Consider the following 15,810-nt stretch of genomic DNA (forward strand, 5'->3'; position numbering starts at 1 on the left):
AAAATGGAAGAAAGCGTTCATGTAATATTTGACGAATCTAGTCTTTTTGTGTCAAACACACAGGTTGATGATGAGGATGATGAATATGATGATGATTTTGAGATTGGTATGATACGACATGAAATGGATCAAGTGGTAGAAGAAGGCCGAACAACATTGGAGCCACTTTGTTGCATGAGGAGGATGCGCAAAATTCAGGGGGAACTAATCGTTCTCCTACACAAGATGATGCTACCTTATCCAGGGGGAACAAGGATGGTGAAGAACAACCCAACCTAATCATAAACGAACCACAATCACCTCCTTCAAACAATCCTCATGCAACAGTCCCTCTCACACAGGCATTTAACAAACCGAATCCTCTAACTCACTTATCCCCAAGAAATGGAAACACCAAAGCTCACATCCTTTATCAAACTTAACCAGTGACCTAACCTCTGGAATAAAAACCAGATCATCGCTTCAAAATTTCTGTGCACACAATGCCTTCATCTCAAAAATTGAACCAGACCATGTCACAAAGAGCCTTAATCGATGAATGCTGGATGATTGCAATGCAAGAGGAATTGGAGCAATTCGAAAGGAACAAGGTATGGCATCTTGTCCCTAGGCCCTCCCAACGTACTGTAATTGGTACACGGTGGGTCTTTCGCAATAAGCTAGATGATGTTGGAGAAATCGTAAGGAATAAAGCTAGACTAGTGGTGCAAGGTTTTAACAAACAAGAAGGAATTGATTATGATGAAACCTTTGCACCGGTAGCTAGGCTTGAAGCCATACGAATGCTTGTAGCTTTTGCGTCTTTTCAAGGTATAAAGCTTTTTCAAATGGATGTCAAAACCGCTTTTTTAAATGGATACCTTGATGAAGAAGTGTTCGTTGAACAACCTCCGGGCTTTATAAACAACGAGTTTCCCAACCACGTTTTTAAACTAGATAAAGCACTCTATGGTTTAAAACAGGCTCCTAGGGCTTGGTATGATAGGCTTTCAATGTTTCTATTGGAAAATGGTTTCATACGTGGGTCCGTGGATAAAACGTTGTTTATCAAGTCACAAGGAGATGAACTGTTGCTTGTGCAAGTATATGTCGATGACATTATTTTTGGTGCAACTAACAATGTTCTTTATAAGTACTTTTCTGATTTGATGACTTCGGAATTTGAAATGAGTATGATGGGAGAACTTGGATTCTTTCTTGGTCTTCAAATCAAACAATGTGAGAATGGAACGATGATTCACCAACAAAAGTACTTAAAAGAAATGCTAAGTAAGTTTGGGTTGACTAATTCTAATCCTATGCCTACACCAATGGTGTCTAAAGTCAAGCTTGACAAAGACGAAAACGGTAAGAGCATTAGTGAAAAGGTATATCGAGGTATGATCGGTTCCTTACTTTACTTAACCGCTAGTCGACCCGACATACAATTTAGTGTGTGTGCTTGTGCCCGTTTCCAAGCAAATCCTAAAGAATCTCATTTCAAAGCCGTCAAACGGATTTTTAGGTATTTGATTGGAACACAAGGGCTATATCTTTGGTACCCAACTCACTACGAACTTGATCTTGTAGGTTTTTCGGATGCGGACTATGCCGGTGATACATTAGATAGGAAAAGCACCTCGGGCATTGCTACTTTCCTAGAACCGTGTCTCATTTCATGGGCTTCGAAGAAGCAAAACACCGTTGCATTGTCCACGGCCGAAAGCGAATACGTGAGTGCCGCTCTATGTTGTACACAAATTCTTTGGGTACGTCAACAATTGCATGATTATGGCCTTACTTTCGAGACTACCCCTATTTTTTGCGACAACACTAGTGCAATTAATATATCAAAGAATCCTATACAACACTCACGAACTAAACACATCGACATACGACATCATTTTCTACGTGATCAAGTTGAGAAAGGTCATATTTGTTTAAGCTTTTGTAAAACGGAAAATCAAATTGCGGACATTCTTACAAAACCGTTAGAAAGAGAACAATTCGAAAGACTTCGGTCGGAAATTGGTTTATTGGGTGACATACCGCTAAATTAGATTACTTTGTCCAATGATTGATTAGAAGGAGGATTTACGTGTAATTAAATTTCAGTCAATATGGTTAAAATGCATGCATATGTCGAACAAAATGAAATTAACAAATGTCTATGTGCACTTGAGTTGTTATTTGCATTGAGCTTCCAAAACTACTTTATGTCCCATCACTCCTAAAAGCCTACACCCTAGCCTCACTCTCTCAACACTCAACCGTCCTCTCACCTTGATTAATTACACCAACCCCTTATTTACTTCCTTGTTTCCACTAACACACCCTATTATCCACTAAACAAAAACCAACCCTCACCTTTTTCGGATTCCCAAAACCGTCACAACCTTTCTCTTTCCACTCTCTTAAAATGCCTCCAAGATTTTCAAAGGAAGTTCTTCAACTCAGAAATACTTTCAATCCAAAATACATTGCCAAGAAAAAGATGGCTCCCAAAACCGCTGCCAAACCAAATGAAATCTCTGCCACTGCCAAACCAACCGTTGCACGAAAGAAGACAACCGCCAAAAGGGGCGGTGGTCGTAGCAGAGGAGGAAGAAGTAGGAATCCTCCTATCTCTCTTCAACTAGATGCTGAAGTGGACATTGACACCGATGAAGAGGACTCCGGTTCTAAGGCAACCAAAAAAGGATGAAGACATTCGAAAATCAAGTGATGTGGCCGAAACAAATGAAAAGAAAGATCAATCAAGTGAGATGAAAGAGGGGGAACTTGGAAGTGAGAAATCAAAAGAGGGAAAAGAAAGTAAAGAAAAATCAAAAGAAAGTGAGAAAAAATTAGAGGGAAACAAAGAAAAAGAAAGTGAAGAAAAATCAGAGGGAGAAAAAGAAAAATTAGATGAGAATGAAGGGGATTCAAACGAAAAGGAAAGGAAGGAGGATAGTGATGTTGCAGTTGAAAAGAATGATGATGATGTGCTCTTAAAAGATTTGGTGAGTGAAACTTTAGAGAAGGATGAGAGGAGTGAGATTGATGCAACGGTGGCTTCCACTGTTGAAAGGGAAATTGATTCCAATACTGAAAAAATTGATGAAGAAGTTGTTGATGTCGAGGATCATGATGATGCCACAATGGTGTTTGATGATGGGCTTGACCCATTATTTTCAAAACCCGCATCACGAACCCGGTCCAAGCGAAAGATGCTTGAAATATTCGGTGATGATGATGAGGATGTGACACCGGAGGCATCCCCTCCAAAACCCAAGGTCACTCAAAGAAAAAGGGGATCCGGATCAAAAACCAAAGCACCCAAAAGGGCTCGTTATCAGCAGGATTTGCCGAGCATAGATGAGAATGAGATCATTGAGGAGAAGGTTCCTCTCAACACATGCATGGACCTTGTTATTGCTCCTTATGCCGAATCATTCAAGAATGATATCCTCAACCATCTCAATTCTCTCGATCTCCCGGAAGAGATCTTCAAGATATGCCACGGTATGCTGATTTGTTGCTTCCACAGTGGAAGGCGTTATAAGAAATCCTGGTATGACACCTCTCTTGCTTTCAAATACTTCAAAGAGGCTATGTATGCACAGGGTTGGGTGAATCTGTTGGACAAATATAGTCCCATGTACTTGTCCGAAATCATCCAATTCTATGCAACAGTCAAGGTAGATGTTGAATCTGGAACTCTCTCAGCCTTTATAAATCAGAAACCCTTTGTCCTAACCATCAACCAACTTGCTGCTCATCTGGATATTTGTGATGTCGGGCTTACCTCCTTCCCCAAACGTGATTGGGGTGAAGTTGATGAGGTTACCTCTACCCAGGTCATGAAGGTTCTTCGACCTCATGATGATGATGGCTCTACCAACATATATGCCTTTGAATTAACCGCACCCATCCGGTTCATCTTTAACCTGGTTTTTCGTAACCTTGTCCCTTCCAACAATAGCCGTGGGAGATGTTCTCTCCTTGACATGCTCCTGATTCATCACATTGTCAAGCACAAACCCATTAACCTTCCTCGCCTTATGTTTCACCGAATTCTTGAGATGTCCACTGAGTTCCAAAGCGGCAACTTTGACAAAAATGCCGTGGTCCCTTATGGTATGTGGCTCTCGATCATTTTTATGAGGGAGGGGTTAGTGTTGAAGGGAAGCCCTGCAATTGAGAAATTGAGTGATGAAATGACACCGGGCCTTCTTTCTCGGATGAGCTTGGAGATTAAGAATGGAAAATTGGAAAGGAAGAATCGATCCTGGTTCTACAGGGTTCTCTTTGTTGAAATGGGTGTGGTGTTAGCAAAGTTGGATGAACTCCTTGGAATTGTGAATCGGTTGGTCAAAGAACAGGCCAAGTTAAGGGATGAAGTCGGTGATCTTCGCACCATGAATGAAGATCTACTTGAACGTCTTCAAAATGCCTCCTAAACTCTTGCCTCTTTAACCCGTCTCTCCTTATGAACTTTGGCTCTTTGTTGTTTTTTAAAGACACTCTCTTGCACCTTCGGCTGTTTGTTTTTATCTTGCTTGAACTATTTGCGTGTGTTTTAATCGTGTTGCTTGATTTTTGGACATGTTTTATCCTCCTTTGACGATGTCAAGAGGGGGAAGTAGTTTAATTATGCTATGTGTGATCTTCTAACTCTTAGGCTAACGTCCACCTTAATTATGTCTTAGCTTCAATGATTAGATGTTTTACTTTGGCCAAGCATGTTGCACCTTTCGACTACCTTGATCATGTTTATTAATTATGTTTATGTTGAAATTGACCAAAGACCGACTAATCATGGGCTAAGGGGGAATATCACACATGTTTGGACTTGTCATCATCAAAAGGGGAATTTGTTAGAACACATTGAATTGATGATGCCAAGTCCCTTTGTTATTTGATTGTTTGCTCTTAGTTGAATTAATTAGTGAATGAAGCAATCGAATGGACCTTCAACAATGATTCAAGATGATCAAGCTAATCAAGGAAGTCAAGACAATGATACTTTCCAAAGCCTTAGTCGATATATGTAAGAGTAAGTGTAACATTCTCATTTAAGTCAAGTAATAGCAAAACCATGCAACGGTACGCTGTACTGTGGTTTCTGGTACTATCATACGGAGGAGGAATTTTCGACCAAATGTTTTTAAGTGTCAAAACTTTGCAAACTTTAAACCTTAAACATTTGAATTTTCAAAAGCTTGAAAATAATCTGAAATTTTGGAGTCACAAGCCCACTTGTCTAAGCCTCTAGATTTGTGCAAACACCTTTTACTAAAATGGCAAAAAAAACTTGTCAAACTTCTAAAGTAAGAAAAGCTTTTTGCCATTTTGGTAAATTGTCACATGTTGAGTGTAGAAGCTTAAGTTTTCTGATTTCTTAAGCCCCAAGCCTATAAGTCTAACACTTACCATCACTCAAAGCTATCATTTTAATATTGGATTTAATTTTTCAAAGTGTACTTACCTAAGACTAAATCCACTATAAATAGAGTGTCTTAGTCACATTTATTTCTTAAGACTTCCAAAGCATTTATTGTAAAAACCTTGCAAATCATTTGTGCATTTAAAGCTTTGTTCTTCAAGTGTTTGCAAAACGTTTTTCGATTTTAAGTCTTCAAAATTGTTTTGAAAAAAGTCAGTAAAACCTCCAAGTATCGGTTATTTGATCTTTGTGACATGATGAGTTTGTTCCATGATTCTCGTGTTAGATCTTCATTGTAATCTCCATGTTCATTTGAGTGAACTCTTGAGATTCAAGATTCTGTAACACCTTGAGATAGAACCCATAAACTCTTGAAGCGGAGTAGCTTTAAGTTTGAGTGCAACCGGAGTAGGTTGGGGAGTTATTTTCATTGTAAGGGGTTTAGTAAGTTTGAGTAAATTTCTAAACAAGCAATAAAATAACGGTTGGACGTAGGCCTCGGAGTAGAGGCTGAACCAATTTTTAAAATGTCGTTTGTTTATTCATTTACTTTTACGTTCTTCCACTTTGCTATTTCTCGCATGTACCTAATCAAGTTACGTGTCACGATCACCTATCTTGTGACATAGAACTGCTGTACCTTCTTGTGAACTTACATTCAATTAAGTTTCTCAAGTCTTGTACTTCTTTATTCTTAGCTTAAAGTAGTTAATTAACTAAGTTAGGGATAAAATTTTTAAAAAGGTACACCTAATTCACCCCCTCCCCCTCTTAGGTGTTAATCGTTCTTAACTCTTCACTTATTATCTTCCTCCTTTTTTTGGCACAAAAAATAAGAGAGGGAAAAAAGAAAAAATAAAGTATTTTAATAGAAAATGAATGAAACTTACCATAAAAGGAAAGACGAAAGATAATAAAACTTGTTTGAAAAGAGAAAGAGGGAAGATAATAAAAGATTGGAGGGATGTTATATCGAGTATTATTAGGAGTTGTACTAAAATTTTATCCTCGTGTACTCATGTATTCGTAGAAGTATTTAAACTTGCGGAAATTATAGTGCTCCGTACGCAAATGAGATTGTGCATTTCGTGTTCCCACACTATATTGACCCGATTAAAATAAAAAGTGAAAAATAATGAAAAGATATATACTCCTTGAGATTGAGATTAGATATATTACTCTATATAATATTAAAAGGGATATTCTACATGGTACCCCTCAACTTTTCGACTTTTTATGTGATACCCCTACACTTTTTAAAACCTACATGGTACCCCTAATTGTTGTCATTATCACTAAGTGCACCCCTAAATTTTATTTTCCGTCAATTAAACTCAGTTTTAGGCGTTAAGTGATGACTTGGACGCGTAACCAAGCTTGTCATTTATTATCCCATGGCATATAAACTCTATTAGGCTCAATATCCATCTCGATTCTAATATTTATTGATATATATGGGCTAAAAAAATTTTGACGGAAAATTTATTAATCCCATGCCAAATTATCACGTCAAAAGATGGATATTGAACCTAATAGAGTCCTTATGTCATGGGATGATAAATGACAAGCTTGGTTACGCGTCCAAGTAATCACTTAACGCCTAAAACCGAGTTTAATTGACGTAAAACAAAGTTTAGGGGTACACTTATTAATAATGACAACAATTGGGGTACCATGTATGTTTTAAAAAATGTAGGGGTACCATATAGAAAGCCAAAAAATTGAGGGGTATCATATAGAGATAAATCACTTCTTCATTAATTTTTGTGAAAAACCCCTCTCATTATAGATAGTTATTATTTTAATTTTTAATTTTAATTTTTATCTTTTAATTTTTAGTTTATTTATTGGTTGTCTCTTATTGTTATTTTTATTTAATTTTTATCTTTTTAGTTAGTTTTTAGTTTATTTATTGGTTGTCTCTTATTAATGTAGTCGGAGATGGTTTATCAGGAGATTTACTGTTTTGGGTAGCAGCAACTATCGTATTTGTATTGTCTCGTGTCATTGTCTTATCCTTCTCCCACGCACATTTAATTTGCTTATTATTATTTTTGTTTCTTTCCGTTGTTCATAATTTCCTATCCTTCTACTGGACATTAATTTATTTATTAAGTTATTCGGATGTTTGTTCTATAATCAAATCCCTAGTGATTAAACCTCAACTTGATTAGTATGATTAAATATCAAATAACATACGTCTTACAATGGACTTAAAATCATATATATAATTGCAAAAATTTCTATTTTGTTTTTTTGCTACAGTATAATTTATGATTCAGTAATACGCTGGCTACATATGATTTAACTGGCCCATATTTTAACTTATAAACTAATTTTTAATGAATCAACCTTATTATACAACAAAGTGAAATCCATGGACACGCTTGTTCAATTGAAGATCCATGTAACACAATCTTCTCTTTTTCCTCATGAAAATCTTCACACCTTCTTTTCTGGTGTATAACAATTCTTTAGCCGACAGACCTTGACGTATAACGTTATCAATCGGTCCAGGAGACGTGAGGTGCCAACCGCGAATACCTCCATGAATACCCATATGCTAAAAACATCCCCATTCACATTTTAATATACTAGTTGTTGCTCCGCGCCCTACCGGGCGCGGTGCCCCAATTCGGTTAATCGTTTATACTACCGCATTAGTGGATATCGTAGGGAAAATTGTTTTTTTTGTGATCGATGCCTATGTAGTGCTTCTTATGATGATTCGCATAATCTAAAATAATACTTATATATTTTTCTGAACATCAAACATCATCTGAAACATTTCTAACTTATAAGTACGCACATAATTTACGGTGTACACTTAGAACTCGTAATTTGGGGCGATGATAAACATTTAGCTCTATCGTAAAGGTTTTGCACTTCGGAATGTATATTTAAGTCGTAGGTGCTTTAAGTATCAAGCGTAGATCATGGACCTCTTTTCCCTTTTTCCTCCCCGCATATTTAGGCAAAATAATACTGAAACGATGTTCGAGCTGTAATCAATTAACTATAGAGCTTTAACATAACAATCACAACTAATCCTAACACCGGGGCTATTCTAGATGGGTTAAGCTATATGTTTTTGGCCCTGATTGAAGATTTAGGGTGCTACTTGAGGATTTGGTTTTCATTTTTGGCAATTTTCTTCTCCGTCAGAAATGGTCATTGTTACCTTGTGAAAATACTTTCAACGTCACAAGAGCCCTGACAATCCTAAAGAACATCGACACTGCATTCCTGAAGACTTGTTTTGATCCAAAATTTCGGATGACTGGCTAGAAGTTGTTCGCTATTTTAGCTTCAATGTATTATAGCCGAAAACATTGAAAAAGTCAGTATTCCAGAAACAAAGTTCATAGTAAAACAAAGAGAGGCTGCTTGGAAAATTAAAGTTATGTCATACAAAGGTTGCGTATATACTCAAAAACACATAAAGCATCATTCTTATCTAAATGTTGATGTAAATTCCACGAAGATCGATACAAGATTTAACCAGCATAACATTGGGGGGGGGAGTGTTGACACAAGGTAGGGTATTATGTTTGCATCACGAACACGGTTCCATAGTAGGTGAACCTGCGACAAAAAGACAACGTAAGTTTAATGCTCAAATGAAAGCCAATGATAATATGCAAATGCTCTTATCAGATATCCTATGAGAATCATTTATGTTCTCCCTTGATTCCCTGAACTTACTGCCCAATTATTAATTTTGGTCGCAAAACTTTACACCCACAACAGGTATTATTGAAGGGACATTCAAGACCATGTGATGTCTGTAATTAACTTTCCCAATCACTATCCTGCAACTTGAAAGTGAAGACTAATGCAAATTCCAGAACTCAACCAACCTATTTGATGCATATATGCATTTCAGTTCAATATCACTAATTATTGGGGCAGCAAGGAGACCAGAATCAAATCAATATCTGTATTAACTAATGATGATAATCATCAAATGCGAGAAAATTATCACTACACATTAGTCGAATGGTACTTGGTAACTTGGATAGCAAATTGGATATGCTTTATATGATAACATTATTGCCATACATAACATTCCAGTTGCACACAATCAAAAGTAAATCTAAATGAAAAAATGGAACATAAATATCAGGCAGAGAGAAAATGAACATTGGTCATCTTCTGTTAAGATGATTCAATGACAAGTTGAGGTGTTGTAGTCGAATCAATCGATTAAAACTTCTTGGTATTTCTCCATTAAAAGAGTTATTGTTCAGCAAAGGCATGAATAAACCTCGAGGAAAATTGGTTAGCTCCGAGTCCAACTCATTCCTCCTCAAGTCTAGTACTTTAAACCCACTTAAGCTACATAGAGCAGGCAATAACCCCGAAATCTTGCTGTTTGACAGTATAAGGGTATTGAGTGTGTTTATTTTGCCAATTAAATCTGGAATTGGTCTTCAACTGATTATTTGACAAGCTTAGGATCGAAATTTCCGACAGGGACGCAAACAAACGCAGCATTTCGTCTATACTAATCTAACGTCAAACGTCTAGCAACAAGACGATTTCAATCGGCTAATATAAGGAACACAAAAATAGCTCAGTCAAATTTTCATTCTTGCCACTACAACTTCTTCCAACATATTTAATCACCTATATATTATTTCATCTATAGTCATTTTAATACCAAACTCCTAGCAAAAAGACGATTTCAATCTGCTAGTGTAACCACAAGAAAAATAGATTCAAATTAGTCATACCTCGGCTTGAGTAGCAATCTCACCGGGGACAGCATATTCACATTTCAACACCTAGAGATAAAATCATAGCTAAAGTAAAAAGCTTGTCCGCTATATATAACACATTACCACCTAAATTTCATCGCAGCAAAAGCCTCTAAAGTTCTCACATTTTTAGTTGCAAACTAAATACAAGTACACACTAAGCTAATTTCCCAACCATCAAATGGCCAATATCAAACCAATACAACAACCCTAATCCATAAAAGGTCCACAACAAATATTCCCGCCTTTTCACTAAAACATATTTTAACGTAAGTTCTCAAATAATTGACACGGAATCTAAAAACAAAAAGAATCACAAAACTATATACAAACCCTGCCAGCTAAAAAACTACAACATTGCTCGCAGAGTTGGAGTTTAAAGTCCAATGTCTAAGGCAGATGCTCCAAAAACTTTGACTGTCTAATTCTGATACGGCAGAAATCAAATCACACTATCCTATAATAAAACCTTATCCAAGAGCGTTGTTAATAAATCAAATCAATTAATAACATAAGAGATTAACATTATATTAAGTTGCAAAAGACTGGTTCAATGACCAGTGATAATTACGAGTACTTAAAGCTGCAACAATGACATCCCCAAAAAAACAATTAAAATTACCTATTTCCACGACCCAATGACGAAAGCCACTTCAAAAATATCAGTCGTTTGCGACATCAATGGCTCCCCAAATGACGAAAACAACTTTAATCAACACCCATATATGAGATGTTGTGAAGCATACAAAGCGTCACAATAGAGGCAACATTGATTAGCTGATTACAAATTCATGACCTATCTCTATCGCTACCACCCAAAGCAACAATGCCAAATCACGTAACTCCGTTGAAACACCCCGACCCCAAATCCTACAACCAACATCGTGCTAAAAAACCCAGTGATGCACATTCCACACTCTACAACTCTCTAGAACTGTATCATCTTAGTCATACTGTAATTATTCTGATAAAGTGCAACAAATAAGTCCGCCAAAAATGATAAACTAACATTGCTACACTACCAATAAAACATGGGAGTCAGGGAAAATAGAGGTCGAAGAAATATTTTTTACCATGTAACAACATGAAAGCAGGTTCGTAGTCTAAGATTACCTTTCTTTTTCGATTTAATATTACGAAGTAACATTAAATTGTTATCCTAATTGCTACTGCTTCTAGTATAGCATTTTACCATCATCCAACAATAAGAAACAACACATGGATAAGACATCGTACATCCAACCCCTAACCTCCCAATCGGACACAAAACGAAAGAAGCATTTCCGGATAATTTAGCAAAAATTGCCAAGTAGCATCCCACAATTTGATGCCAAACCATAATAAAACAATAAATTCAAAAGGGGTTAATGTTGCTTAAGACCGTCTTAAGCTTATAATACAGTCATTTCGCTAGCATTCAATGTACCACATCACACAAAAGAAGCCTTGTTAAGCTTAAGACGGTCTGTACTAATATTTTATACGGTGACATCAGAACTAAACCAACAAAGATAAATACTACAGTTTAATTACCTCCTTAATGTCCCTTCGGTGAGGCTGCCTCTTTGAGAAACACCTATTAATCACCTATTTAACCTGATAAATCAAACCTTTTCCTAGTCGCCGTCTCGAATAGTCACCCATTTGAATAGCTCCTCTAAAACTAAACAACAATGTGAATAGATTAAATTAATAAAACATGATATAAAAAGCCATAAGAAGGATAAAGTGTTAAATATGAATCGAATTGAATAAACCGTACAAAAACAATCAGGAAACTCACCCCCCGAATAATCATCCGGAAATAGAGAGAGAAGGATAAAGTAGAAGAGAATCAACCATTTGAGTCTCAAAGATGGCCTCGTCACACTGAAAATAAACCTACGTAAAAGGGGAAAGTTGGAGTTAGGAAAAAAACATAAAATTCAATAGGGTATACGGAAAATAAACCTCCCGACAGTTAAATAAATAAATTTGAAATAACAGCGTAAAAGGGAAAAGTTGGAGTTAGAAAAACTTTGAAACTTAACAGGGTAGAAAGTAATAACTAACCGAGTAAAAGGGAAAAGTTGAAGTTAGGAAAAACCTCAAAATCAGTACCAATGAAAAAAACCCAACAAATTTAGCAACAGCTTGCAAGTTCACTAACCTTTTACGGGCACCTTGAGGAATTCAAGCCCCAAAAGCATTTTCATAACTCCATCCTGAGGAACTAACAAGGCCTGCACTTAAGCGACAACAAAACGAACAATGATTAGGGTAAACGGACCATCAGTTTAGTGATTACACTGGTTAGCTCAATCAATACCATCACAACAAATCAGAAATATATACCTGTAGTAAAATGCGGCAACACGACTCTATAATTAACAGGGCTCTATTCCAGAGGTGGCAGCAAGCGATATCAAGCCACAATAAACAACATAGTCCCAACAACAAGCGTAATAACACCTGCAACAACAGATCAGGGAGACTTCTTAATCAACAACGAAAGAAGAAAATGAAGCAATTTCAGCCCCGAGAGCATTTCCACGGATCCATTCGACAGACTAACAAACGTTAAATGTAAAGGATAACATAATAATAAACAATGAGGGTAGATGGCAATGGAAATACATACTTAACTGAACAATCGAACACGCTAAACAAACGGGGTAAAAAATTCCGAACAGACCATAAAATACCTGTAGTAAAATGCGGCGACACAACTCGAAAATTGACAGGTGTCTGTTCCAGAAGTGGCAGCAAGCGATCTCAAGCAACATTAAACAACATAGTCCAACAACAAGCATAATAACACCTGCAACAACAGACTAGGGACACTACTAAATCAACAACGAAAGAAGAAAATGAAGCAAATGAATAGCCAGGAATCGAATGGAGTACCAAAAAAATCGAATGTATTCCGTAACTACATTAACTTTACAAATGTATAAAAAAATGGAAAAAAATGGAAAAAAAATAGGTGGTCATGAAGAAAGAGTTGGGGGGATTTAACAAGGCGCTTGAGCTTGTGCTTCCTCTTCTTAAGCTTAACCGGTGGGTTGATCTGGGTTAGCAAAATGGTCTTTAAGTGCAAAATCAAACATGTTTCTAGAGAAGTAAAGGTTTTTGACGAATGGCATCGACTCTTTTCATTGTTTGGAAACAAAAGTACAACATACCACATCTTTGGCATTGTTTAGGTGAGATAAAATGTACTGAACAATGCAATCTGGCAATGACTCCATTTACTCAAGCGGAGTTATATGAAACAATTAATTACGACCCAAAACTATAAATCAAATTAAACAGTAAAAGGAGAATGAAAGAGGGTTATATATTGGAAAATACAACAAATTGAATAGAAAATCTAATTCTGGCAGCTCAAAGCATAAAACTGAAAAAGAGAAATATAAATAGAACAACATATTAGTACTAATAGAGTAATACACAACTGAAAGAAAACATAAAGAAAAGATGAAAAAGAGAGAGGATATAAACAACAGGAGATGGGAATTGAAGAAGACGAAGCTGCGATTGATGCACGATGGAGTGAGAAGAGGTTTTTTGAAGTTGAAGACGTGAAGTAGGCGTCAAGAGCTTGTGAACTTGACCAGCAAAATGAGAATCGAGAAATATGAGGGGCAATTGTATAACGGTTTATTTGGCTAAAGTGTAGTGAGTATAGAGCAAAAATCTCAAAATGAAAGACAGAAAAACCTAAATTGATGAGAAATAGTAGTCACGAAATACCTAAGTTTGGGAAAGTTATCGCCGTGTGAGTATGAAGATGAGCAAATGAGCGTGATTATGAATTAATTAAATGACCCAAGGGAAAAATCTACAAATGGCCCAAGGAAAGAAATTTAATCAGCTATAGAGTACAACTAACATTGAACGCAACAATCTGGAAACAATTGACTTCCAATCTTTAAGGCATCATGAGATAGACACGCGTCAAACGTTTTAGCATTCCACCAGAATCCAGAACATACTCGAACTTCAATAAATCCAAAAACCGAACAACAATCACAAATTCAAAAACCTAAAAGCAACATAAGAAAATCAGCCAAATTAAAATGTGAGTCAAAAGAGCAAGGGAGGTTACCAGACTACCAGTAGCAGACGGAGTGAAAAAATGAGAACGTCACATATTCACATAACTTTCCTCCAAAGTGAAGCCTATAATTAAAACTGAAAGTTAATAAACAAGTGGATTTAATCCTTATATATACAATAAACACACCTAAACCTCCAAATCATCTGATGCTTTGAAAAATAAAGAAAAATGAAGACATAGATCAGGAACGAGAATGAGAACAGTAATAAATCCCGCCCCCAGGGCCTTCACCAAATGAGAACAGTAATAATCAAAGCAATAATTATAATAATTATAAGAATAACGCTAATCGGCGACAAACACAAAAAAATGAGAAAGATGAGTTCACCCGTTCTAAGATAAGCGGAGATCGGAGCTAAAATCATGGTCATTCCGCCGTTGTAATCCAGAAGCAGCATCGTCATCGACATCTCCATCACATCAACACCTTATCGTCATCACCTGACACCAAGTAATTGATTAAACAAGGATACCAATTGATCAACCTAATTTCGACCGCATACATGATTTGCCCGATATGAAAATCGATCTCCATATGAGGATAAAGGGCATAAGAATGAAATCATACTTAAACTGAAACTAATACGAAACTGAAACTGAAACTAATAAAGATGGAGAAATAAATTACCATGTGAGGAGGAAGATAAGCAGAGATAGTTCAGTGAGAGTAGAAAGTGGTATGTAGGTGGAGGGAATGAGTGGTCCAGCAAGAAGGAAAGGTAGAATAAAAGGCAGGGAATAAAAGAGGGTAAACGGAAGGTCAGGATTGAGAGGCAGGGAGCAAGGGCTGGGATTGGAAGGGCACTATTCATCGCTACAGTAACTTCAAGTTTGCTCTTTTTAGAGGGTAAGGATATGGCCTTGCAGCTGTCATACTATTGCTATCAGGAATAGTTATTGATGCTGCAGCTTTCCCATCATTGGCAAAGCCTGGTTGTCGAGATAAGTGCGGGAATGTTACTATTCCATATCCATTTGGTATGGGACCAAGCTGCTACTACAACGAATGGTATTCAATTACATGCGATAATTTAACTCCGACCATCTCCAAATTCGGCCTTCAAGTGCTTCAGATAGCCTTGAGTCCAACAGAAGTGCTAGTGGATCCTCCATTTTCATTTAACTGCACCAGCGGAAATTCAACATGGACAAGTACCGACTTCAGTGGAAGTCCTTACACATTCTCCACTGACAACGCTTTTGCCCCCGTTCATTGCCCAGCTACTATTCTCTCCAATGGCGGAGACAAAGTAGTGGCTCAATGTGGCTCAGTCTGTGATTTGAACGATGGATATACACTACAACATTACACACCTTTAGTGGCATTTATCTAACGGCAAAAAGTAGAAATGCCACCTTTATTATACTTATAATGGCATTTAATCTGACAAATGAAATAAACGTCGCTATAACCTAATTTTCGCTTGGCGCCTATACACTAAATCTTTGCCGCTCTCTTTAGTCATTACTCCTTCCAACAAAAACAAAAACTCTTAAATTAATTTTATCAATCCTCAAGACACATAAACCCTAACTTCATA

The 15,810-nt window shown here is 36.8% G+C and overlaps 1 protein-coding gene across 1 annotated transcript; it reads left to right on the top strand.

Moving 5' to 3' along the window:
- Positions 1–13,626: 13,626 nt before the first annotated feature.
- LOC141651191 (wall-associated receptor kinase-like 6) lies at positions 13,627–15,603 on the top strand. The gene is made up of 2 exons (XM_074458912.1): positions 13,627–13,711; positions 15,158–15,603. The coding sequence occupies exons 1-2, from the start codon at positions 13,627–13,629 to the stop codon at positions 15,601–15,603; spliced, it is 531 nt and encodes a 176-aa protein (XP_074315013.1).
- The last annotated feature ends 207 nt before the right edge of the window (positions 15,604–15,810 follow it).

Source organism: Silene latifolia, chromosome 4, assembly GCF_048544455.1.
Source record: "Silene latifolia isolate original U9 population chromosome 4, ASM4854445v1, whole genome shotgun sequence".
In the NCBI taxonomy this organism is placed as follows: Eukaryota; Viridiplantae; Streptophyta; class Magnoliopsida; order Caryophyllales; family Caryophyllaceae; genus Silene; species Silene latifolia.

What these genes read in the sequence shown, in the direction of transcription:
- LOC141651191 (XM_074458912.1), top strand. Translation starts at nt 13,627, where the DNA reads ATGAAAAAGAGAGAGGATATAAACAACAGGAGATGGGAATTGAAGAAG. An exon ending in GCACGATGGAGTGAGAAGAG is followed by an intron (nt 13,712 to 15,157) that starts GTTTTTTGAAGT and finishes TATTGCTATCAG; the next exon opens with GAATAGTTATTGATGCTGCA.